Source organism: Theropithecus gelada, chromosome 19, assembly GCF_003255815.1.
Source record: "Theropithecus gelada isolate Dixy chromosome 19, Tgel_1.0, whole genome shotgun sequence".
Taxonomy (NCBI): domain Eukaryota; kingdom Metazoa; phylum Chordata; class Mammalia; order Primates; family Cercopithecidae; genus Theropithecus; species Theropithecus gelada.
In genome coordinates, this window is record NC_037687.1 from 43,920,865 (window position 1) to 43,944,942 (window position 24,078).

Consider the following 24,078-nt stretch of genomic DNA (forward strand, 5'->3'; position numbering starts at 1 on the left):
CTGCAAATCCAGACCAACTCACCAGCTTTCTGCATTCCCTCTGGGGCACTCACCCTGTAGGAAACCCAAGACACCGAGGCACAGCTGGGGGTAGAGGGAGATAGACCGGTTAGTGTGGTTCCTCCTGCCAGCCTTCCCTCCAGGCCTCCCACTGCAGTGGCAGTAGGGGGCACAAGGGAGATCTCAGAGAAGGGCCTGGCCTCAGAGCCCGGGGCCTGGGGGTCACCTGCCAGAGCAGGGCTGAGGCCAGCCACATTGCGGGGGCATTTATAGTCCTAGGTGCCTGGGCCTGGCCCTCAGCATCCACCCTGGGTCTGCACACAGATGTGCCCATTAGTACTGGCTCCAGCCTGACCTGGTGCCACTGATCATACAGAGGCCTAAGTATAGGGGTGCTGGGTGGGGAAAAGAGGGCAGATGGAGGGACAGAGAAAGGAAAGACAGATATGGGGAGGTGGGGACAGAGATTGGCATAGAGAGTAAAAGTGGGAGAGGGAAAGATACACAAAAGTTACGGTGAAGGCCAGGCACAGTGGCTCACGCCTGTAATCCCAGCACTTAGGAAGGCAGAGGCGAGTGGATCATCTGAGGTCAGAAGTTTGAGACCAGCCTGGCCAACATGGTAAAGCCCCGTCTCTACTAAGGACCCAAAAATTAGCCAGCGTAGTGGCGTGCGCCTGTCATCCCAGTTACTCCAGCTACTCTGGAGGGTGAGGCAGGAGAATTGCTTGAACCGGGGAGGTGGAGGTTTCAGTGAGCTGAGATCACGCCATTGCACTCTAGCCTGAGTGAAACTTCTTTTAAAAAAAATTTTAAAAAATTAGAAAAAAAGGTTATGGTGAGATGAAGAGATGGACGAGGGGAGAGGGAGATAGCGTAAGGAATGGAGAGGGAGAGAAGGAAAAAGACCAGCTAATGCTCCAACAGACCGCTGGTAGACATGGCCACTTCCCACTTACCCCCAGCAACACGAACGTTAAAGCAGTTCATCAGAAGGCAGCAAGTTCTCCTCCTTTACAGAAGGATTTTCCAAACAATTCAGCAAGTTCCAAATGATTCTGATCGCAAATACCTGAAGGATTGGGCAAGGGAAGAATTCAAAAGAATTCAAGAGGATGATTACTCAAGGCAATATGCAGCTCAAGGCGTTAGAAAAAAAACTTGCTTTAGCAAAATCTTAACTATAGCATTATTCTGAAGGATTTTCAAAGTCTCCATGTGTTTTGTTGCATTTAGGATTAACAATGGACAACACAAAGCCCAGTCTTACTATTTGCATGTACAATATTTGGTGACAGAGAGCAAAGGAAAACACAACAAAACAGTTGCCTTAACACTGAAAAACATACCTTTCATTTTGAAAATGTTTATGGATGGCTCAGCAGTTTTTAAAAGAAGCAAAAACCACTAACAAATGGCCAGTTTGCACATGAAAGGATGCCGGACACAATCATTAGGGAAGTATAAATCTTTTTCTTTTTTTGAAATGGAGTCTTGCTCTTTCGCCCAGGCTGGAGTGCAGTGGCTCAATCTTGGCTTACTGCAAGCTCTGCCTCCCGGGTCCACCCCATTCTCCTGTCTCAGCCCCTCAAGTAGCTGGGACTACAGGCGCCCGCCACCACGTCCAGTTAATTTTTTGTATTTTTAGTAGAGATGGGGTTTCACTGTGTTAGCCAGGATGGTCTCGATCTCCAGACCTCGTGATCCACCCGCCTCGGCCTCCCAAAGTGCTGGGATTACAGGGGTGAGCCACCGCGTCCGGCCAGGAAGCGTAAATCTAAACTACTATGAGGCCAGGTGCAATGGCTCATGCTTGTAATCCCAATATTTTAAGAGGCCAAGGTAGGTGGATCACTTGAGGTCAGGAGTTAGAGACCAGCCTGGCCAACATGGTGAAACCTCATCTCTACTAAAAATGCAAAAATTAACCAGGTGTGGTGGTGCATGCCTGCAGTCCCAGCTACTGGGGAGGCTGAGGCAGGAGAATCACTTGAACCCAGGAAGTGGAGGTTGCAGTGAGCTGTGATTGTGCCTACTGCACTCTAGTCTGGATGACAGAGTGAGACTCTGTCTGAAACAAACAAACAAACAAAAAACTATGAGATATCACTTCACATTCACTAGAATGGCTGTAATTAAAAAGAGAAATAATAACAAGTGTTGGTGAAGATGTGCAGAAATTGGAACCCTCATACATTGTTGGTGGGAATGTAAAACGGTGCAGCCACTTCAGGAAACAGACTGTCAGTTCCTCAAAAGATGAAACACAGCTGCTGCATGATTTAGCAATTCTACCCCAGGCCCATAACCATTATTTGGCACTAAAAAGAAACGAAGGACTGATATACTGATATATGCTAAACATGGATAAACCTTGGAAATGTTAAGTGAAAGAAGCCAGTCACAAAAGATCACATGATGATTTCATTCATATGAAGTGTCCAGAATAGGCAGAAAGATTAGTGGTTGCCTAGGCTGGCTGTAGGTGGAATGGATTAACTGTTAATGGGTGCAGGGTTTCTTTCTTTCTTTTTTTTTTTTGAGATGGAGTCTCATTCTGTCGTCCAGGCTGGAGTGCAGTGGCGCAGTCTAGGTTCACTGCAAGCTCCACCTCCTGGGTTCACGCCATTCTCCTGCCTCAGCCTCCCGAGTAGCTGGGACGACAGATGCCCACCACCACGCCGGGCTAATTTTTTGTATTTTTAGTAGAGACGGGGTTTCACCATGTTAGCCAGGATGGTCTCAATCTCCTGACCTTGTGATCCACCCGCCTTGGCCTCCCAAAGTGCTGGGATTACAGGCATGAAGGATCGTGCCCGGCTGGGTGTAGGGTTTCTTTTCAGGGTGATGAAAATATCCTACAGTTAGCCTGTGGTGTTAGGTTGCACAACTCTGAATATACTCAAATCCATTGAATTGTATCTCAATAAAGCTGGGAAAAAAAAAAAAAAAAAAAGACCAAAGACAGACAAGAAAGCAATTTATTACGAGAAAGCCTTCTTTTGTTTTTGTTTTTGTTTTTGTTTTTGTTTTGTTTTAAGATGGAGTTTCGTTCTTGTTGACCAGGCTGGAATGCAATGGTGAAATCTCAGCTCACCTCAACCTCTGCCTCCCGGCTTCAGACGATTCTCCTGCCTCAGCCTCCTGAGTAGCTGGAATTACAGGCATGCACCACCATGCCTCGCTAATTTTGTAGTTTTAGTAGAGATTGGGTTTCTCCATGTTGGTCAGGCTGGTCTCGAACTCCTGACCTCAGGTGATCCGCCCGCCTTGGCCTCCCAAAGTTCTGGAATTACGGGTGTGAGCCACCGTGCCTGGCCCCCTTTTTTTTTTTTAATGGAATCTTGCTCTGTTGCCCAGGTTGGAATGCAGTGGCGTGATCTTGGCTCACTGCAACCTCTGCCTTCCAGGTTCAAGCAATTCTCCTGCCTCAGTTTTCCGAGTAGCTGAGACTACAGGTGGGTGCCACTATGCCCATCTAATTTTTTTATTTTGAGTAGAGACAGGGTGTCACATGTTGGCCAGGCTGGTCTCGAACTCGTGACTTCAGGTGATCCACCCTCCTCCTCAGTCTCCCAAAGTGCTGCGATTACAGGTGTGAGCCAGTGCACCCAGCATCGGAGGAAGACCTTTGAATATTGGGGAAGTGGTTGCATTTGGAAAGTGAGGGATCTAAGTTTCTTAGACAGAATAAGGGACTGAAGGCACAAGCTGAAGAAGCTGAGACCTGAAGACCATCTTAAGACAAGAGGGGCACAGCTGGGTGTGGTGGCACACACCTGCAGTCCCAGCTACTCAGGAGGCTGAGGTGGAAGGATCGCTTGACCCAGGGAGATCAAGGCTGCAGTGAGCTGAGATAGTGCCACTGGACTCTGGCCTGGGTCACAGAGTGAGGCCCAGTCTCCAAAAATAAAAAAGGTCAGGCATGGTGGTTCATGCCTGTAATCCTAGCACTTTGGGAGGCTGAGGCAGGTGGATCATGAGGTCAGGAGATCGAGACCACCCTGGCTAAGAAGGTGAAACACCGTCTCTACTAAAAATACAAAAAAATTAGCTGGACTTGGCAGCAGCTGCCTGTAGTCCCAGCTACTTGGGAGGCTGAGGCAGGACAATTGCTTGAACCTGGCAGAGGCTGCAGTGAGCTGAGATTGTGCCACTGCACTCCAGCCTGGGTGACAGAGCGAGACTCTGTCTAAAAAATAAAAATAAAAATAAATTTAAAAATTAGAAAAGAGGTGGTGGGCCCGGTGGGAGAGGGGCGGGACTCCTGAGCCTGTTGAGAGACAAGTTTTCAGCCTGTTTTGAACTTGAGGATCCTAGGAAGGGGGCTGGGAACCTGTGTTCTGAGGACAGAGGGGAGTGGAGATGGGGCTTCTGTGCCTGAGGAAGGAGGGGACTGCAGACCTGAACTCCTGAGTTTGGGGAAGGAGGAAGCTAGAGGCCTGGGCTCCTGGATTGTGGAAGTGACCAGAGGCAGAGGCAGGAGACGGCACCAGATGCCTGGATGTGGAGGTCTGGAGGATTTGAGGACAGAGGTTCCCGTGGGAAAACAACGGCCTGTACATCACTTTCTTCTTCCCAGAACCTCCTTTCAGCTTCCCAGAAGCTGAGAACAATGGAGCTACAGCCTTCCAGGAGGATCTCAGAGAGGAGGGCAAGGCTGGATCTCTAGAAATTGAGAAGCAAGGGACCCTGGGTACCATTTCCAACTGCCTCTCTCCCAGATGCTAGGAGGTGCACTCAGGCTTCCTTCTCCCCCAGAACATTACCTTTGGTGGGGGGAATAAGGGGAGCATTCAAGAAGGAACCCATGTTCTTTCTTTTTTTTTCTCTTGAGACAGAGTCTCACTCTGTCACCCAGGCTGGAGTGCAATGGGGCGATCTCAGCTCACTATAACCTCCGCCTTCTGGGTTCAAGCGATGCTCCTGCCTCAGCCTCCTGAGTATCTGGGATTACAGGCACGTGCCACCACGCCCAGCTAATTTTTGTATTTTTAGTAGAGACAGGGTTTCACCATGTTGGCCAGGCTGATCTCGAACTCCTGGTCTCAAGTGATCTCTCCAACTTGGCCTCCCAAAGTGCAGGGATTACAGGCGTGAGCCATCACGCCCAGCCGGAACCCGCTTTCCTTCAATAGCTTCATATGTCACTTGCTTAAGATCCTCCTTCATCACAAGCAGAGGATGTGGTTAGTGTTTCCTTCCAGCCTGAGGTGGGGAACAAACATATGTGCTAGAAACAGAGCTGGGGAAGAGGGATGGCGTGGGAAGGGCTGGGATGCTAGAGGCTGAGGAGCTCAGACTGTCCCAGGAACCCTGGGGAGCCAAGGGGGTGTCTATGCAGAGGAGGGTTTGGCTTTAGGAAGATCCTGGACCAGAGAAGAGACTGAGGCCAGGAGCCCAGTGCAAGGACCCAGATGGGGCTAGCCCAGGATGGGGCCAGGGCAGGGAGTAAGGGGAGGTGGGAGACATTCAGGAGGCTAAATGGGGGTTGCTGTCCCAGACAGGACCTAGGAGGAGGCATGGGTCCGGGAAGAAGCTGAGGTGGGTGTGGGATCCAGTGCGTGTGTGGGGCCCCAGGGGATGTCCAAGAAGAGGGGTCTGGGAAGCTGAGGTAAGCCAGGTCTGGGCTTAGGAGAGATACTGGGGTTGAGGATGGAAATATGGAGGTTGTAACATGGTGAGTTGACTCAGGCCTATAAACTCAACACTTTGGGAGGCTGAGGAGGGTGGATCACCAGGTCAGGAGTTTGAGATCAGCTTGGCCAACATGGTGAAACCCCGTCGCTACTAAAAATACAAAAATTAGCCAGGCATGATGGCACACGTCTGTAGTCCCACCTACTCGGGAGGCTGAGGCAGGAGAATCGCTTGAACCAGGGAGGCGGAGGTTGTGGTGAGCAGAGATCTCACCATTGCAACCCAGCCTGGATAACAGAGTGAGACTCCGTCTCAAAAAATTAAAAAAGTAAAAGAAATATGAAGGTTGTCAACAGAGAAGAAAAACAGGTGTTAGGGGTCGATGTCCCCGAATGTGAGTAAAGAAGCAGGAAGGGGCTCGTTCCCAGCTCCCCGGGGCCAAAGCAGTTAGGGGGAAGCTGAAGAGGACGTTCCCAAGGAACTGCTGTTTTACCCAGAGGGCTGGGGAGAGTGAAGTGAGCCCCACGGGGTCCATGGAGTTGAAGCCAGAACATACCCAGAAGAAAGTCCTTTGAAATCTCACATTTTATACTCAAAATTCTTGCCAATTTTGTATTCACCTCCATCAGTCTATCCATGTGAGTTTTCATAGTAAAAGATTTTCAAGTACTTACCAGTGAGTGACATTCTGTAACCTACCCTTCTGCATCCCCCGTCACCCACAGTAGAAATTTGCAAGCGAAAATGAGGCTCTGGGTTCATCCTGTGGTTTTGGGGTCTCCCAGCCCATCTCCTGCATTGGGATGTCTGTTACCCAAGCAGTTAAGGTTCTGGTAAACCTGGCCACGCTGGCCTCTCCTCCTCAGTATCACCGACACTCCCAGTCCCTTCCACAGGAAGCCGAGTCCCCCATCTTCTCCCTGGCCACGTGCCCCCATCCACCCTCTCCATGGCAGCTAGACGGATCTTTCTTTCTTTTTTTTTCTGAGACGGAGTTTCGCTCTTGTTGCCTAAGCTGGAGTGCAATGGTGCAATCTCGGCTCACCGCAACCTCCGCCTCCCGGAAGTGATTCTCCTGCCTCAGCCTCCCAAGTAGCTGGGATTACAGGTATGTGCCACCACGCCCGGCTAATTTTGTATTTTTAGTACAGACAGGGTTTCTCCACGTTGGTCAGGCTGGTATCCAACTCCCGACCTCGGGTGGTCCGCCCGTCTTGGCCTCCCAAAGTGCTGGGATTACAGGTGTGAGCCACTCCACCCGGTTGCCAGATGGATTTTTCTTTTTTTTTTTGAGACGGAGTCTCGCACTCTGGCTCAGGCTGGAGTGCAGTGGCGCGATCTCGGCTCACTGCAAGCTCCGCCCCCCGGGTTCACGCCATTCTCCTGCCTCAGCCTCCTGAATAGCTGGGACTACAGGCGCCCACCACCACACCGGCTAATTTTTTTTTTTTTTGGTATTTTTAGTAGAAACGGGGTTTCACCATGTTAGCCAGGATGGTCTTGATCTCCTGACCTCGTGATCTGCCCGCCTCGGCCTCCCAAAGTGCTGGGACCACAGGCTTGAGCCACCGCGCCCGGCCCAGATGGATTTTTCTAAAGTGCAAGCCTGACCCTGTCCCTCCACCTTATCACCCTCCACCCTCCATGGCCCCACAGTGCCCTTCTCCCATGGTGCTCCAGCCACACTGAATTCTGGCTCATTCTTCGAGCTTGCAGTCCTTTCCCTTCCTCTTCCTCTGTTGGCTTTTTTTTTTTTTTTTTTTTTTTTTTTGAGACTGAGTCTGGCTCTGTCGCCCAGGCTGGAGTGCGGTGGCCGGATCTCAGCTCACTGCAAGCTCCGCCTCCCGGGTTCACGCCATTCTCCTGCCTCAGCCTCCCGAGTAGCTAGGACTACAGGCGCCCGCCACTTCGCCCGGCTAGTTTTTTGTATTTTTTAGTAGAGACGGGGTTTCACCCTGTTCGCCAGGATGGTCTCGATCTCCTGACCTCGTGATCTGCCCGTCTCGGCCTCCCAAAGTGCTGGGATTACAGGCTTGAGCCACCGCGCCCGGCCTTTTTTTTTTTTTTAAGACGGAGTCTCGCTCTGTCACCCAGGCGAGAGTGTGGTGGCAGGATCTGGGCTCACTGCAACCTCCGCCTTCCGGGTTCAAGCGATTCTCCTGCCTCAGCCTCCCAAGTAGCTGGGATTACTGCCACCACGTCTGGGTAATTTTTTGTAGTTTTAGTAGAGACGGGTTTTCGCCATGTTTGCCAGGCTGGTTTTGAACTCTTGACCTCAGATGATTCGCCTGCTTCATCCTCCCAAAGTGTTGGGATTACAGGCGTGAGCCACTGCGCCTGGCCCTCTCTTGGCTTTTGTAATAATTTCAAGATGCTGACAGCAGGGCATTAAAACAAGCATAGGGTCCTTCTAAGTTTGGGGCATGATGCAACCCCATAGTCACACTGCCGTAAAGTTAGCCCTGCCTCAGGAAATCTTGGACTGTCTCCCCATCTCCCATCCCAGGCCCAGTCAGAAACCTCAGAAGGTTTCTTGGCCTTTTGGCTAAGATCAAGCCTCCCAGGTAGCTGGGATTATAGGTGCCTGCCATCACACCCCACTAATTTTTGTATTTTTAGTAGAGATGGGGTTTCACCATGTTGGCCAGACTGGTCGCGAACTCCTGACCTCAAGTGACCCACCTGCCTTGGCTTCCCAAAGTGTTGGGATTACGGGCGTGAGCCACTGCTCCCAGCCTTGAACTAGAACTCTGAGGGCAAGGGCTAGGGCTGTGTTGGTCACCACAGTGTTCCCAGTGTCACTCCGCACAGGTCAGGACAACAGGAAGCACTGATACCTCTCCTTGCTTTTGCGAGGTATGAGGTCCTCCCCATCAGGGAGGACCCAAAGGCAGGAGGCAGGCCCAGGTTCCACCCTGAACAGAAACATGCTTTTGGGGAGCACCTTTTATCTGATTCTCTCACATATGTGCCCATGCAAAGAGCTGCAAAAGTGTGGCATTAGCCTCAGCCTTGCAGGAGATCACAGGTGTCCCCAGATATTCAGGGCCTTTGTCAGATTTAGCCACCCCAAGACACACGGGTTGGATCTGGCAGTACACAGACAGGGGAGAATCCTGGTATTGGGACTACAGTCACTTTAAGAAAATGCTCCAGCAGCCGGAGCTTTGGTCTAAAAACTGCAGGGTCAAAGGCAGATGAGGAATTGACAGTAGAAGTAGTCGTACTCCCTGAGCTCAGGAAATTGATGGACTTAGCTGGGCAGTTGGACAAGCTAATTATTATTATTTGTAGAGATGGGGTATGGCTATGTTGCCTGGGAGGCCACAGCATTTTGGGGGAAATTAAAGTCCCTAAGGAATTGCTGTTTTATGCAGAGGGCTGGGGAGAGTGAAGTGCACCTCAGGGGGTCCACGGAATTGAAAGAGGCTGGTCTTGAACTCCTGGGCTCAAGCAATCCTCCCTGAGCGTGGCCTCTCAAAGCACTGGGATTACAGTCATGAGCCACTGTGCCTGGCTGACAGGTAACTTTTTTTTTTTTTGAGACAGGAGTCTCGCTCTGTCGCCCAGGCTCGGCTCACTGCAAGCTCCGCCTCCCGGGTTCACACCATTCTCCTGCCTCAGCCTCCCCAGTAGCTGGGACTACAGGCGCCCGCCACCACACCCCGCTAATTTTTTTTGTATTTTTAGTAGAGACGAGGTTTCACCGTGTTAGCCAGGATGGTCTCAATCTCCTGACCTCGTGATCCGCCCACCTCGGCCTCCCAAAGTGCTGGGATTACAGGCATGAGCCACCAGTCCCGGTGACAAGCAACATTTTGACTTTAAATCCTAGATACACGTGATGGTGTGTATGTGTTTTTGCAGGGGGGTGGGGTGGTCCAGGCATGCTGTGGGGGAACATGGGGGACCCATGCTAGAGGGACCAGCCTGCCCTCCTCCCATCCTTCCTGCTTCCAAATTTGTAATAAGCTACTACCAAGTGTGTGTCCCCCTTCCAGCCCTGCATTTCCTGTGTCCACATTCCCCCTGACCACCCACGGCCACTGCCTCTCAGCCTCCATCCACTGTCTGCCTGCTACTTGAGCCTGGAAAAGGTCCGTCATTCCCATGCTACACAGAAGTCAGCTCCCCCATCTAAGGGGTGGGGCTGTGGATATCAGAGCCCAGTGTCTCACAACTCTTCTTCTTGTCTCTCTGCAATCTTTCTGGAGAACTGGGTAGCGTACAGTAGGGCACACTTTCTGCTGCATGGGGGGCGGGGGCCTCTGGTAAGGTCATCTCAAATCTCTCTTCAACCACTTCAGGCACCAACTTGGTCCCGATCACCCTTCTGCTTGGACTGTTGCAGTATCCTTCTACCCCCCCAGAGCTTCCTTGAGGTCAGAGACTGCTACTCTCATTAGACCTCAAAACCCTTCAATGGGCCAGGCAGAGTGGCTCATGCCACCTGTAATCCCAACACTTTGAGAGGACGAGGCAGGTAGATCACGAGGTCAGGAGTTCGAGACCAGCCTGGCCAACATGGTGAAGCAGTCTCTACTAAAAATACAAAAATTAGCTGGGCGTGGTGGCGGGGCACCTGTAATCCCCGCTACTCGGGAGGCTGAGGCAGAATCACTTGAACCCAGGTAGCAGAGGTTGCAGTGAGCCGAGATTGTGCCACTGCCCTCCAGCCTAGGCGACAATGAGACTCCGTGTAAAAAAACAACAAACCCCAAAAAACCCTTCAACAGCTTCTCATGCCACTTAAGAGGACAATCCAGACTCCTCCCAGCAGCCTATGGGGTCCTGCGTCATCGGCTCCCTTCCTGCTCTCCAGCCTCAACCCAAGGTCACTCTCTTCCCTTCCCTCCTCTACTTCCCTCAGCACAGGCTGTTCCATTTGCACGGAATACCCTTCCCACTCCTTTCGTGGTTAACTCCAACCTGCACATCCTTCAGGTCTCAGCCAGGCCTCCCCTCCTCCAGGAAGCCTCTTCAATCTCTCTTGCTAGGTCAGGGCCCCTGGTTACAGGGTCGCGCACTTCTGTATGTGTCTCCTGCATGGCGCCCCTTGGTCACCGCAGATGCTTACACTTGCTGGTGTGATTATTTAACATCTATGGTCAGATCTGTAATCCCAGCACTGTGGGAGGCCAAGGAAGGAGAACCACTTGAGGGCAGGAGTTCAAGACCAGTCTGCAAACATAGTGAGACCCCTATCTCTACAAAAATATAAAAATTAGCTGGGTGTGGTGGCACATGCCCATAATCCCAGCTACTTGGGAGGCTGAGGTGGGAGGATCACTTGAGCCTGGGAGGTGGAGGCTGTAGTGAGCCATGATTGCGCCACTGCATTACAGCCTGGGCGACATCGAGACTCTGTCTTTAAAAAAAAAAAAAAACCTCAGAAACCATTTGTCACCACCAAATGCTGAGCCCTGCGAAGGCAGCGCCTGTGCTGTATTTGTTCAGCAATGAATCCCCAGCACACCGCACACAGCAAGGATTGCTCACATTTAAAAATGAGGGTTTAGGGCCGGGCGCGGTGGCTCACACCTGTAATCCCAGCACTTTGGGAGGCTGAGGCGGGTGGATCACGAGGTTAAGAGATCAAGACCATTCTGGCCAACACGGAGAAATAAAAAAATTAGTCGGGTGTGGTGACAGGCGCCTGTAATCCCAGCTACTCAAGAGGCTGAGGCAGAAGAATCGCTTGAACCCAGGAGACGGGGGTTGCAGTGAGCCGAGATCGCGCCATTGCACTCCACTCCGGGTGCGACAGGAGCGAGACTTCGTCTCAAAAAAAAAAAAAAAAAGAGGATTTAGGAACAGTGCCCTCTGGCTCCCCCTCATGGGAGCAACTGGTAATTGTAGACAGCCCTAGGCCCCCACGACTATCCTCCCTCCCTAAGCTCCTTTTCTTTCTTTCTTTTCATTTTATTTTATTTTATTTTTTTGAGACGCAGTCTCGCTCTGTCGCCCAGGCTGGAGTGCAGTGGCTGGATCTCAGCTCACTGCAAGCTCCACCTCCCGAGTTTACGCCATTCTCCTGCCTCAGCCTTGGGAGTAGCTGGGACTGCAGGTGCCCACCACCTCGCCCAGCTAGTTTTTTTGTATTTTTTAGTAGAGACAGGGTTTCACCGTGTTAGACAGGATGGTCTTGATCTCCTGACCTCGTGATCCGCCCGTCTCGGCCTCCCAAAGTGCTGGGATTACAGGCTTGAGCCACCGCGCCCGGCCTCCTTTTCTATTTTTTTGGAGACAGGGTGTCGCTCTATGGCCCAGGCTAGAGTGCAGTGGCGCAATCCTAGCTCACTGCAGCCTCGAACTCCTGGGCTCAAGTGATCCTCCTGCCTTAGCCTCCCGAGTAGCTGGGACCACAGGCTCGAGCCACCATGTCCCCGCTCCTAGACCCCTTTCCCCAAGACTCATGCCCTCACTCTTCTTGATGACCTCACCTTACTTCAGCTGTCCAAGGCTAACGAACAAGAAGAAGGACCTCATGATGCTGCTGGGGCCTTGGGGAGTGAGGGGTGGTCAGACCAGGTACCCCAGGACTCAGGCTGGCCCCATGACTCATGGCATAGTATGTTCAAGGCCTAGATCCCCCAGAAAAGCTGTGGCAGAATCTAGGATGTGTGATCGCGTGAGGTCACGGTCATGTACCTCAAGTCATGAGTAGGGCCAGTTCATCTTGGGTTCTCTTTACCATGCCCTCACGCCAGTGTCCCTCCAGGTGACAGACCCCAGGTTTCCTCCACACTCCTGCCTCTGGGGACATCACTAGTGAAGCCCTGAGTTCAGGGGATGCTATTCCTCTTACTGCCAACCCCATTCCTGGATCTCCAAGGATGCTCAACATCTCCTAGGCCAGGGTTTGGTACTACAAACCTCCAGGCTTGGTGTGCCATGGGGCCTAGGGCAGCGCAAGACAGAGTAAGGACCCGCCCTGCAGAGACACCAGGCTGAAAGTTCCAGATCAACCCAGACTCCAGGCCCACAGGTTGACAGGGGCTGCACCCTCTAGCTACACTTTCTTACCCCCTCCTCTCAAATCACCTGAATCTGCCGTCTGCCCCAACTGACCCCCTAACACTGCTCTCCGGGGGGTCACCACAGCCTTTATTTATATCATTGCACACAAGAGTCTCTTGGGTCTGAATTGCTTGGTCTTCTTCCCCCTGCCCCTCTCCCTGCTGTTCTTGTTTAGTCTTTGTTAGGTTTTTCTTTGCATCACCCTTAAATATGGAAAGTCCCTAGCCAGGGGCAGTGGCTCACACCTGTAATCCCAGCAATCCAGGAGGCTGAGGAGGGAGGATCACTTGAGGCCAGTTTGGGATCAGCCTGGGCAATAGAGCGAGACCCCATCTCTTTAAAAAAAAAAAAGTCCCATAGTGGGGACTTGGAACCACCCCCCACAAGAGGCTGTCTTAACCCCAGCAGTGTCAGTTCCCATCTCTGCTGACAAAGCCCTCATTTCTGTTCCCAGCTTCAGCCTCAGACCAGGGTTCTTGCAGCCTCCTGAATGCCACACCCTGGACATCCTCAGGGCCCCTACATCTACCAAGTTCCCCACCAGGCATATCATCTTTCCCAAACCTGCTCCTCCTCCCTGGTCCTATATCAGGGCAGTCCCCACCGTCTCCCTGCCCCACCCCACGGCCCCACAGCTCCATAACCCACTGCCTTAGCTTCCCACAGCTTCCCGAGTGTCTCTATCAACCCACTCCCTTTTCTTGTCCCCCAGCTCAGCTGATCCAACATTGTCCTCACGCACCCAGGTCCCTGCCCCAGCCTCCCCTGGAGCTCCCAGCTTCAGTCTTCCCCTTGGGTCCACCCTCCTCAGAGCACTAGAAGGATCTTCCTAAAGCCCCAATCTGACCCCATCCCTCCCTTGCATACAACCCTCCATGGCTCCCCAGTACCATCAGGCCACAGTCTGAGCTCCTCAGCCTGGAGGTCCTAGACCCTGCTCAACCCTCCTGCCTCACCTCTACCATAGCACCCCCAGTGCCCAGGGCACACCACCACCTTGCTTGTGCTGTGCCCTCTGCCTGAAAGAGCTTTCCTTCTGCTCTTTGCCCAGTTATCTCCTTTAAATGTCATTCTCAGATCACATGTGTCCTCCTCCAGGAAGCCCTCCCTGACCACACCTGGGGCTGAGCAGGGTACCTCTTCTGGACTGTCACAATCCCCCAGGCTTCCCTCATCCCCACATCCCTGGTCACTCTGGGCTATCACTGTCTAGGGATGTGTCTGTCTCCCATTTGACTTTAGGCCCCTGTGGGCAGGGCTCAGGGCTGTCTGGATCACCACAGCATCCCCCAACCCAGGGCATGCCCAGAGCGAACACACAGGGAACATCTATTATCTGAATGGATCGCCATCCTCAGCCTCCTCCAGCGTCCTCAGACTGAACTGGGCAGGGTGGGGTGGGGGATGTCTCTCCCCAAAGGAGGCATTCCCCAGCTCCAGACCCCTGCTCCGTCCCCCAACCCCCATAGACAGAGACGAGGGCAAGGGTCTAGGCCCAAGCTTAGAAAAATAGGACTTTCTTGTTGTGACCTGTGTCCCCGACACCCTCCCCATCAGAGTTTTAAAAACCATGAGCAATTTGGTGAGTCTGAGGCCAGGTCCCACAGGATGTCCGGGTCCTGCTGTCCGTGGGGCCAGAGAAGCCTCAGAGGGGGGGCGCCTGGCTAGGGTCCCACAGGTTCGTGGCCGGGCCCCCAGGGCTCGCAGTCCAGCTGGACCACGGTGTGGGCCCTGAGCGCCGCCGGCTCAGGGGCAGGCGGGGCGGGCGTGGGCGTGGGGCCCAGGGCGCCATTGGTCTGGGAGCAAACGCTGCTGACAGGCGCGGGAGTCTTGGCCTTGCCGGGGGGCTGGCCGCCGTGCACCTTGTAGCGCATCAGCAGCACGAAGATGAAGACCAGTACCGAGGCCACGATCACGCCGCCCAGCGCGATGATCATCGTGCCGCCCAGGAAGGGAGCGTGCGGCGCCCCGCATGGCCGCAGCGCGGGTTCGGTGGAGAAGCGGGCGCAGCCCACAGGCCGTGTGGCTGTGAGCCCCGTGGCGCTGTCCTCGTACACGGCGAGCACGCACAGGTCGTAGGCCCGGCCCGACGCCAGGTCCGTCAGCAGGAACGAGCGGCTGTCCGCCGGGATCATCCTGCAGGGCAGGCAAGTGGGGGTCAGGTCTCAGGCTGCCCAGCCCCCATCCTGTGCTTCCCTCACCAAACTCCCCGCGGGGCTAGGCTTCCCACCAGTCTACTGCCTCATTTCATTCTACCCAATGAGCTCCCTCTCACCACCACCCCATTTCCCTTTGGTCTGACATCCGATTCAGCCACCTGACTGATATCCCTCCAGTGCTGGCCAATTTCACTCTAGCCCATCCTCTCACATATCCTCATGGGCTGCTGCCCAATTTCACTCTAGTCCCACCACCCAATTTCTTTAACAGCTCACCACATGAGTTCTTCCAATCCATCCTGTTTCTTTTTTTCTGTTTTCTTAGAAACAGGGTCTTGCTCTGTTGTCCAAGCTGGAGTGCAGTGGCATGATCATGGCTCACTGCAGCCTCTAACTCCTGGACTCAAGTCATCCTCCCGCCTCAGCCTCCTGAGTAGCTGGAACTACAGGCATGCACTACCATGCTCAGCTAATTTAAAAAATGTTTTTTGTAGAGATGGGCTCTTGCTATATTGCCCAGGCTGGTCTCAAACTCCTGGCCTCAAATTCCTGGCTTCAAGGCAGTCCAGCCTCCTGCCTTGGCCTCCTTAAGTATTGGGATTACAGGCGTGAGCCACCACACCTTGCCAGTTTCATTTTATACCCAACTGCCCAATTTTCCTTTTGCACTGCCCATGCAATTTCCCTCCAGTCTGCAGCCCAGCTCTGCTCCAGCTTCCCTGCCCAATTTTGCCCCAATCCTCTGCCTGATTTCACTCTGGCCCCACTGCCAGTCATCTCTCCAGTTCACCACCCAGTTTTGCTTTAACCCTGTCCAATTTTCCTCTAATTTAATCCTTTTGTCTTCTAGCCACCCCCCATCCAATTTCCCTCACATTGTACCTCCCAGTCTCCTCCAGACCCTTGCCAATTTCCCTCTGGTTCCCCTATTTCCTGCAGCCTATGCCAAATTTCCCTTTTCCAGCTGCCTGATTTTCCTCTAGTGTACAGCTAGGATTCTCTCCAATCGAACCACCTGATCTCCCTGTACCCCTACTGACCGATTTCCTTGTAACCTGCCAATAAATGTCCCCCTAGCCCTATTGCCTTATTATTATGACTGTATCAATAGCCTATTTTCCAATGAGTCCTGTCGTCTGATTCCCTTTTCATTAAACTAATGTGCCTCCATCACTGCTGCTTTCTTTTTCTCCCTGTTGCCTTATTTCTTCCCAGTTCTGTCACCTGCTTCTCTTTTATCTCTGTTGGCAGGTTTCTATTTATCTTTTTCTTTGTTGTTTCCATTTAATCCTTACCACCCAATTTCACTATAGTTTCTTTTGTAGCTGGGCACGCTGTTGGAGAGTTGACTTGTCTTGTCACCTGTTTTATTCCTAGGCTATTCTAATGAGAGAGGTACAGGGAACTCCGTGGTTGCCTGGGGCAGGGTGACTGTCTAGGAGAGCATTCATTCCATTCCCCACCTGGCAAGGTGGCCAGGACTTGTGTGACTTTTTCTTTTTTTGAGATGGAGTCTCACTCTGTCACCCAGCCTGGAGTGCAGTGGTGCAGCCTCGGCTCACTGCAACTCTGCCTCCCAGGTTCAAGCGATTCTCCTGCCTCAGCCTCCTGAGTAGCTGGGACTACAGGCGCATGCCACCACGCTCAGCTAATTTAGTAGAGATGGGGTTTCACTGTGTTAGCCAGGATGGTCTCGAACTCCTGACCCGGTGATCCACCCGCCTCGGCCTCCCAAAGTGCTGGGATTATAGGCGTGAGTCACCGCGCCCGGCCGACCTGTGTGATTTTCAGGGGCAGGGCTTTCATGGAATCGTCCATGTCTGAGAAACGGAGTAGAATGAGCTCAGTGGGTTGCCAGGACTGAAATGGAAATCATGTGGCCTTTTCTTGAGGTGTTGGCCCCAAGGGAGGGAAAGGACATCCAGGTACTAGGTCCCCAAGTACCTGGGTCCCCAAGGCACAGACCTCAGCCCTGGGGAGGTCCAGTCTTTACAGCCAGGCCTTGGGACTGCACCCTTGGCCCAGCCTGGTTGTGAGGACAGGGACTCACCCACAGCCGCAGTCCATCCATGCAAGGTTGAACTTTGGTAAGAGGTGTCAATAGCACCTGGGTCCACAGCCACCACTGCTGACCACATGTGGTCACCGCAGATGTGCTGAGTGCTCTCCAGCTTGGAGGGACAAGTTGGACTGAGCCACCTCTTGGAGTATGTAAACCCCAGGTTCTGTGTTTGCAACAAGAGAAGAGAGAAGAAAATCCCCCCCAAGTGTGGCAAATTGGGTATTTCTGTTTACCTGGCAAAAGGAACTTGAACTAGGTTTGATTTGATTTAGAAAATAAAAAATCTATGCCGGGTGCGGTGGTTCACACCTGTAATCCCAGCACTTTGGGAGGTTGAGGCAGGGATCATCTGAGATCAGGACTTCAAGACCAGCCTGGCCAACATGGTGAAACCCTATCTCTACTAAAAATAAAATGTGAACATTAGCTGGGTGTCGTGGTGCATGCCTGTAATCCCAGCTACTAGGGAGGCTGAGGCACGAGAATCGCTTGAACCCGGGAAGCGGAGGTTGTAGTGAGAGACTGCACCACTGCACTCCAGCCTGGGTGACAAACTGAGACCCTGTCTCAAAAAAAAAATCTGGGCCAGGCGCGGTGGCTCACACCTGTAATCCCAGCACTTTGGGAGGCCGAGGTGGGCAGATCACAAGGTCAGGAGATCGAGACCATCCTGGCTAACATGGTGAAACCCCGTCTCTACTAAAAATACAAAAAAATTAGCTGGGCATGGTGGCGGGCATCTGTAGTCCCAGCTACTTGGGAGGCTGAGGCAGGAGAATGGCGTGAACCCAGGAGGCGGAGCTCGCAGTGAGCCGAGATCACGCCACTGCACTCCAGCCTGGGCGACCAAACAAGACTCCGTCTCAAAAAAAAAAAAGAAAAGAAAAAATCTGGATGTCACTATATTAGAACTCAAAACATGGAATAGTTCACACCACACACACCCGAAGCCCAGTCTCTATCGAACCTCCTCCCTGCAATTTTCATTCTAACCTCTGGTCTGATTTCTTTTTCTAACAGAGCTGCTTATTTCATTTTTTCTGGGCTCCCTGTGCTTTCCTGTTTGATCTCCTTTTCTTCCTGCAGCCCAGCTAGTATCTAGTCCTGTCATCTGGAAAACCTGGTGTTTCTCTCTTTATCTTTACAACTGAAATTTATTTTTATCCCCTTATCTCCCCCACCCACCCTTGCCCATTAACATTTTATTCTTCTGCCCTGATTACTTTCTCCTCCTGCTGCCTGGTTTCCTTTTTATGTTTGCTACTACTATTTATTCTTGCTGCCTAATTTCTTTTTACCCATGCAGCCTGATTTCTTTTATCCTTATTGCTTGATCTTTTTTAGCCCTGTAGCCTGATTTATTTTAACATTTGCTGTCTCATTTACTTCGTCCTTCTTGTCTGACTTCTTTTTATCACTGCTGTCAGATTTCATTGACCCTTTCTGCCAGATTCTTGTTATCCTTGCCTGATTTCTTTTACTTTTGCTGCCTGATTTCTTTTACTTTTGCTGCCTGATTTCTTTTGGAACCTTCCAACACCATTTATCAGTTGTGCTTCAGTGTAGGGTTTTAGTAGGTGTACCCTCAACCCTCCCCCTTGCCTCACTCCCCCACCCAAGCTACCCCAGGGCCTGGATCCTGCACCTGTAGACGAGGATGTCATCAGCTGAGCTGTTGTACTGGATCTGGTACATGCGGATGCCCGGGATAGGCCGCTGATCCGGCCACTGGACGAGAGCAGCTGTGGCCCCGTGCTCAGTCACCTGGACGCCACGGTCGGTAGAGGGCCCAGTGTCGGCCGCCTTGGCAGAGGCAGAGGCAGCGGAGGGTGGGGTGAGAGCATCAGGATCCCCGTCCCGCGGGGGGTCACAGCTGGTGCTGTTGGCTAGCTGAGGAGGCGGTGGGGGGCCCACAGTCAGCTCCACAGCAGCTGTGGCCTCACCAGCTGCATTGGCCGCAATGCAAGTGAAGATGCCACCATCACCCGGCTCGGTGACCAGCAGCTCCAGCGTCCCATTGGGGAAGGCGCGGGCACGGCTCGAGTTGCCCAGCAGCCGGCCCTGGGGTGACACCCAACGCACACGGGGCTCTGGGTCCCCCACTGCCCGGCAGCGCAGGGCAGCTGGCCGACCTGCGGGCACTGCCAGGGGTGGCGAGCGGTGAGTCACCACGGGTGGCTCGCAGACAAACTCCTCCTCGCCCACCGCCCAGAAGTAGCGGCCGCCCAGAGCGGGTGGGGATGCACAGGCCTCGAGGTCATCCTCCCGCGCCAGGCGACGCAGCCACACCAGCTCGCAGTTGCAGTGCAGTGGGTTCCCGCCAAAGGCCAGCACCAGGGCAGAGGCGGGTGAGCCCCGGGGCCTGGCAAGCAGGGGCAGGCGGGAGAAGAGCGGGTCAGGTGGGATTGTGGTCAGGCGGTTGGAGGTCATGTCCAGCCGGGCCAGCTTGTGCAGGCGGGAAAAGGCGCCGGCGGGCACGGAAGCCAGCAGGTTGTGGTCAAGGCCCAATGTGTTGACATTGCCCAGGCGGCCCAGGGCCTCCCAGGGCAGCTGTTCGAGGTTGTTGTAGGAGAGATCAAGGTCCTCCAGCGTCTCGGCACAGTCATCCAGGGCACTGGCTGCCAGCGCTGCCAGCTGGTTGTTGCTGAGGATGAGGTGGCGCAAGTTGACCAGGCCACGCAGCTGGCCCTCGCCCAGTGAGGTCAGCCGGTTGCCATCCAGGTGCAGCGCACGCAGGGCCCGTAGGTCGGCGAAGGCGCCAGCGGCCACGTGGCGGATGGTATTCCGAGACAGGCTCAGATGCAGCAGGCCCGTCATGTTGGCCAGGTCGCGGCGGCGCACGGAGGCAATGAAGTTGTCTGCCAGCCGCAGTTCGGCTGCCCGACGGTCCAGCGAGGGTGGCACGAACAGGAGGCCTGCCCCTGGGCACAGCACGCTTAGGGGCAGCGATTGTGTCTGGCAGCGGCAGCGGCGGGGACACAGGCTCGGTGTGGCTGACTGGGGTGGAGATGAGGCGGGGGCCAGCGGCAGCAGGCACAGGAGCAATGGGAGGATGGCCATCGCGGGCAGGAGTGTCCTGTGGGGAAGAGGGGAGGCGTGAGGGCAGAAGAGGGGTTCTACAGCGGATGGGGGCTGAGACCAGGAGAGAAGGTCACAGTGGGCTGAGGGCAGAAGGGCTGGTCAAAGACCGTCAGATGTGACCAAAAGCCAGAGGAAGGCCAGGCGCAGTAGCTCACACCTGTAATCCCAGCATTTGGGGAGGTTGAGGCAGGAGGATGGCTTGAGGCCAGGAGTTCAAGACCAGCCTGGGCAACAAAGTGAGACCGTGTATCTATTATACAAAAGTTCTCAAAAATTAGCTGGGGTTGGCTGGGCGCGGTGGCTCACGCCTGTAATCCCAGCACTTTGGGAGGCCGAAGTGGGCGGATCACGAGGTCAGGAGATCGAGACCATCCTGGCTAACACGGTGAAACCCCGTCTGTACTAAAAATACAAAAAAGTAGCCGGGCATGGTGGCAGGCACTTGTAGTTCCAGCTACTTGGGAGGCTGAGGCAGGAGAATGATGTGAACCTGGGAGGCGGAGCTTGCAGTGAGCTGAGATTGCGCCACTGCACTCCAGCCTGGGCGACAGAATGAGACTCTGTCTCAAAAAAAAAAAAAAATTAGCTGGGCATAGTGGCGCCCACCTGTAGCCCTAGCTATGTGGGACGCTGAGGTGGGAGGATCAGTTTAAGCCCAAGAGTTTGAGGTTGCAGCGAGCTATGACTGTGCCACCACACTCCAGCCTGGGCAACAGAGCGAGACTCTGTCTCTCCAAAAGAAAAAAGAAAAAAATGGTCAGAGAAATGACAGCTGGTTTGGGTGAGTGGTAGGAAAACCAGAGGGCTTTAGACATGGTCAGAGATGGTCAAAGCTGGCCATGGGGAGACGGAGCAGCCAGGGTGGCAGGAATGATTAGAAGTGGTCAGATATGACCAGAGAAGAGAAGGGGTTAGAGATGGTCAGGAAGATGAGTGGTGGACAAAGAGAAGGGAGGGCATGGGTTGGGCTCAGATCTGGGGGAGATGACCATGTCAGAGACACGTGGTCAGAAACGGCCCAAAGCCAGCAAGGCGGTCAGAGAGGAGGAAAAGGACAGACATGGCAGAGTCAGTGGGAGTCCAGGACAGCTGCTCAGGAGGATGGTGCAGGAAGAGGTCATCGGAGAGAGGAAAGGCAGCAGAGATGTTTGAGATGATCAGAGGGAATCGGCTAGTGAGAGAGAGAGGAGAGGTGGCCAGAGATGGTCAGAGGGCATCAGTGAATGAGAAAGAGAGGAGAGGCGGCCAGAGATGGTCAGAAAGCATCAGCGCTGAGAGTGAGAGAGAGGAGAGGTGGCCAGAGACGATCAGAGGGTATCAGCGAGCGAGAGAGAGGAGAGGTGGCCAGAGATGGTAAGAGGGTTGCAGACTGGGAGTTAGGGTCAGGGGTGGGAAGAGGGCAAGAGCAGTGGGAGAGATGGCTAGAGAAAGGGAAAGGTGGCCAGAGGAAGCTGGAGAGGAGAGATGGACAGAGGCGGCTGGAGAGAAGAGTGGTGGACAGCAATGTCAAAGATGGATGGGGACGGTCACAGACCCAGGCTTAGATTCAGGGGTGGAGAAAGAGCAAGACAGCTGGTGAATGATGATTAGAGAGGCACAGTGGACACAGATGTCAGCAATGGTCACTAAGAAGCAGCAGGCAGAGGCGACTGGAGAGAGGACCTGTGGACAGAGGTGTCACAAAGATGATCAGAGAGAGAAAAGGAGAACAGAGATGGCCATTGAGAGGACAGGTGGAGAAAGGAGATCAGAGAGAGGAGTGGTGGACAAGAGAGGTGGTGGAGATGGTAGGACAGACAGCGAGAGGCTGTAAAGGTTGCAGGGGTCAGAGACCTGGAGGTACCATGAACTAGGGCAGGGGAGGTCAGAGAGGGGCAGGGCTGGCCAGTGTCCAGAGAGTGTTTGGAGCAGAGCAGGAGCTGAAGGCAGACCCACAGGGAAATGTCTTTTTTCTGGAGAAACCCCAAGAGTGCCAAAGGGTGCCTGGTACTGTAACCCGCAGCCACAACGCTCCTCCCAGCCCCTCCCCACCTGGAGGTTTCAGCAGCCTTACCTGAGCTAGAAGCTGCCCCAGGGAGCAGAGTTCTAGCTCCAGGGGAGTCAGAGGTCAGGACTCTGGAGGGAGCATCTGGTCATGCCTTTCCTGTCCCCAAGGCTTCTGTAGAGGGACTGTCTCCTGACTAGGCTCAAATCTGTGGCAACGGAGTCTCCAGACTTTAATACTCAGGGTCCCAGACCCCAAAATATCGGGCCTCTGGGGTCCAGTTTTAGGGGTCCAGTTTGGGTTGTTCAGGGTCAGGGTCTCTCAGGTCCAGTCTTGGGATGCTAAGCAGCCAAACGGTGAGGTTTAGAGTCTGAGATCCGATCCTGGGGTGGTGCATTCAGATATTGGGGTGCTGAGTCAAGATTAGGAGGTCTCAAGTCCCAGATTTCAGCATTCAGGTCTGCAGCAAGGACTTCAGGCCCAAACTCGGGTTCAGGCCCCTTGGAATCCCACAGTCCAGATCTTGGAATTTGAGGCCTGAATCCCAGGGTTCAGGTCCCCAAGAGTGGGTTCCAGGGTACAGTACTGGAAATCCAGCCCCAGATTTCAAGGTCCCAGGCGCAGAGTTCAGAGTTCAGCTCCAGGCTTGAGGTTTCATATGTCAAATATTGGGGTTCTGCGCCAAATATTGGGGTCTGTGTTCCAAATTGTGGAGTTCCGGCTCCAAATGTTGAGGTCCCAGTGACCGATGTTGAGATTCCAGCTCTATATATTGGGGTTCAGGCTCCAGATCTTGGGGTTCCACGGCCGGATCTGGGGGTGCTGGTCCCAGATCAGGGTTCCAGGCTCGGGTTTCTGGAACTCCCGGTTCAATCTCGGGGTGCAGGACCCCGAGGTGGAGGTTAGGGCGCGGGGTCCGGGGCGGCAGCGTCCCGGCTGGCTTCCTGGGCTGCGGCGGAGGCTGACTCGGAGGGAGGGGACCGCCTGCGGTGGGGAGGGGGTCGACCGGGCAGCCCCAGGGCCGGGTGGGGCGAGGCCTGGGAGCGGAGGGACGGACAGACAGACTGGGACACGCGGGATGGAGGCACCGCAGCGCAGGCAGGGGCGCAGGGGGGAGGGGCCGCGTTCAGAGACCCCTCCCCCGCCAGGGCCGGGGCGGGGGCCGGACGGGGGCCGGGCTGGAGGGCCGGGTCCGGGCGCTCCCGCGGCCTCCTCGCCGGGAACCCAGGGCCGCGCGCGCACCCGCGCTTAAAGGCGCAGGCTCCGCGCGCACCCGCGCTTAAAGGCGTAGGCACCCGCCTCTTCTCTCAAAGACGCACCCCGGCCCCACCTCCCATGGAGTCGCCCTGGCGCTGCTGGGAACGAGAATCCCTGGATATGGAGAGACTGTGAGACAGAGAGACAGAGAAGAACAGAGATACAGAGAGGCAGACAAAAAGATGGGCAGGCTTAGATTGATGGACAGAGAGGAGTAACTGGAAAGAGGCAGAGGGAGAGATTGAAACACACATATTCGAGACATGGAAATGCACAGAGACAGCGAGACACAGAGAGAGATGGAGTGACAAGAGATAAGGACAAGTCAGAGAAAGAAACAGATAGAGACGTGCGTGCGCGCGCACACACAGACACACACACACACTCACGCTCTAAGACGCAGCACCTGGGCTGTAAGAATGGTGTGTGTATGTGCATTCAGTAACCATTCATAGCCTTGAGTGTAGCGCTTCATTCCAGAGCCACTGGCCCCCCAGACCTGTTTCTTTCTGCCCCCCTATCTCAGCACCACCTCCCTGGAATGTCCTTTCCACGGGTGGAGTTTCCTTACCTGCCCATGCCCAGCAACAGGCTTGATCTTTCAGGCCAGAGGGGCTCCTTCCCAAGGCTCCTTTCTCTGGCTGCAAGAGGGAAAACTTGTGCGATCTGGGATTAGAGAAAGACTTCAAGACACACTGACAGCCGGGCGCGGTGGCTCACGCCTGTAATCCTGGCTCTTTGGGAGGCCGAGGTGGGCGGATCACTTGAGGTCAGGCGTTGGAGACCAGCCTGGCCAACATGGAGAAACCCTGTCTCTACTAAAAATACAAAAATTAGCCTGATGTGGTGGCGGCACCTGTAATCCCAGCTACTTG

General features: G+C 54.0%; 1 protein-coding gene and 1 pseudogene across 2 annotated transcripts; one reads left to right on the forward strand and one right to left on the reverse strand.

Moving 5' to 3' along the window:
- The first annotated feature begins 940 nt into the window (after window positions 1-940).
- Window positions 941-1,457, forward strand: LOC112613553 (annotated as a pseudogene).
- A 12,696-nt stretch (window positions 1,458-14,153) lies between these two features.
- LRFN3 (leucine rich repeat and fibronectin type III domain containing 3) lies at window positions 14,154-23,864 on the reverse strand. 2 transcript variants are annotated; one of them, XM_025369337.1, is made up of 4 exons: window positions 23,775-23,864; window positions 22,016-22,983; window positions 18,527-19,957; window positions 14,154-14,796 (listed from the first exon to the last, which is right to left on the reverse strand). In XM_025369337.1, exons 3-4 carry the CDS (start codon window positions 19,939-19,941, stop codon window positions 14,325-14,327), a joined length of 1,887 nt encoding a protein of 628 aa, XP_025225122.1. In that variant the 5' UTR covers window positions 19,942-19,957; window positions 22,016-22,983; window positions 23,775-23,864; the 3' UTR covers window positions 14,154-14,324. The 2 variants fall into 2 exon arrangements, with proteins under 2 accessions (XP_025225122.1, XP_025225121.1); XM_025369336.1 differs by lacking the exon at window positions 23,775-23,864 and having other exon boundaries at window positions 22,016-23,083.
- Between the last annotated feature and the right edge of the window lie 214 nt (window positions 23,865-24,078).

Coding starts and splice junctions, on each gene's coding strand:
- LRFN3 (XM_025369337.1), bottom strand. CDS start 19,941: ATGGCCATCCTCCCATTGCTCCTGTGCCTGCTGCCGCTGGCCCCCGCC. Junction 14,797..18,526: donor GATGACATCCTCGTCTACAG/GTGCAGGATCCA, acceptor CCTGCCCTGCAG/GATGATCCCGGCGGACAGCC.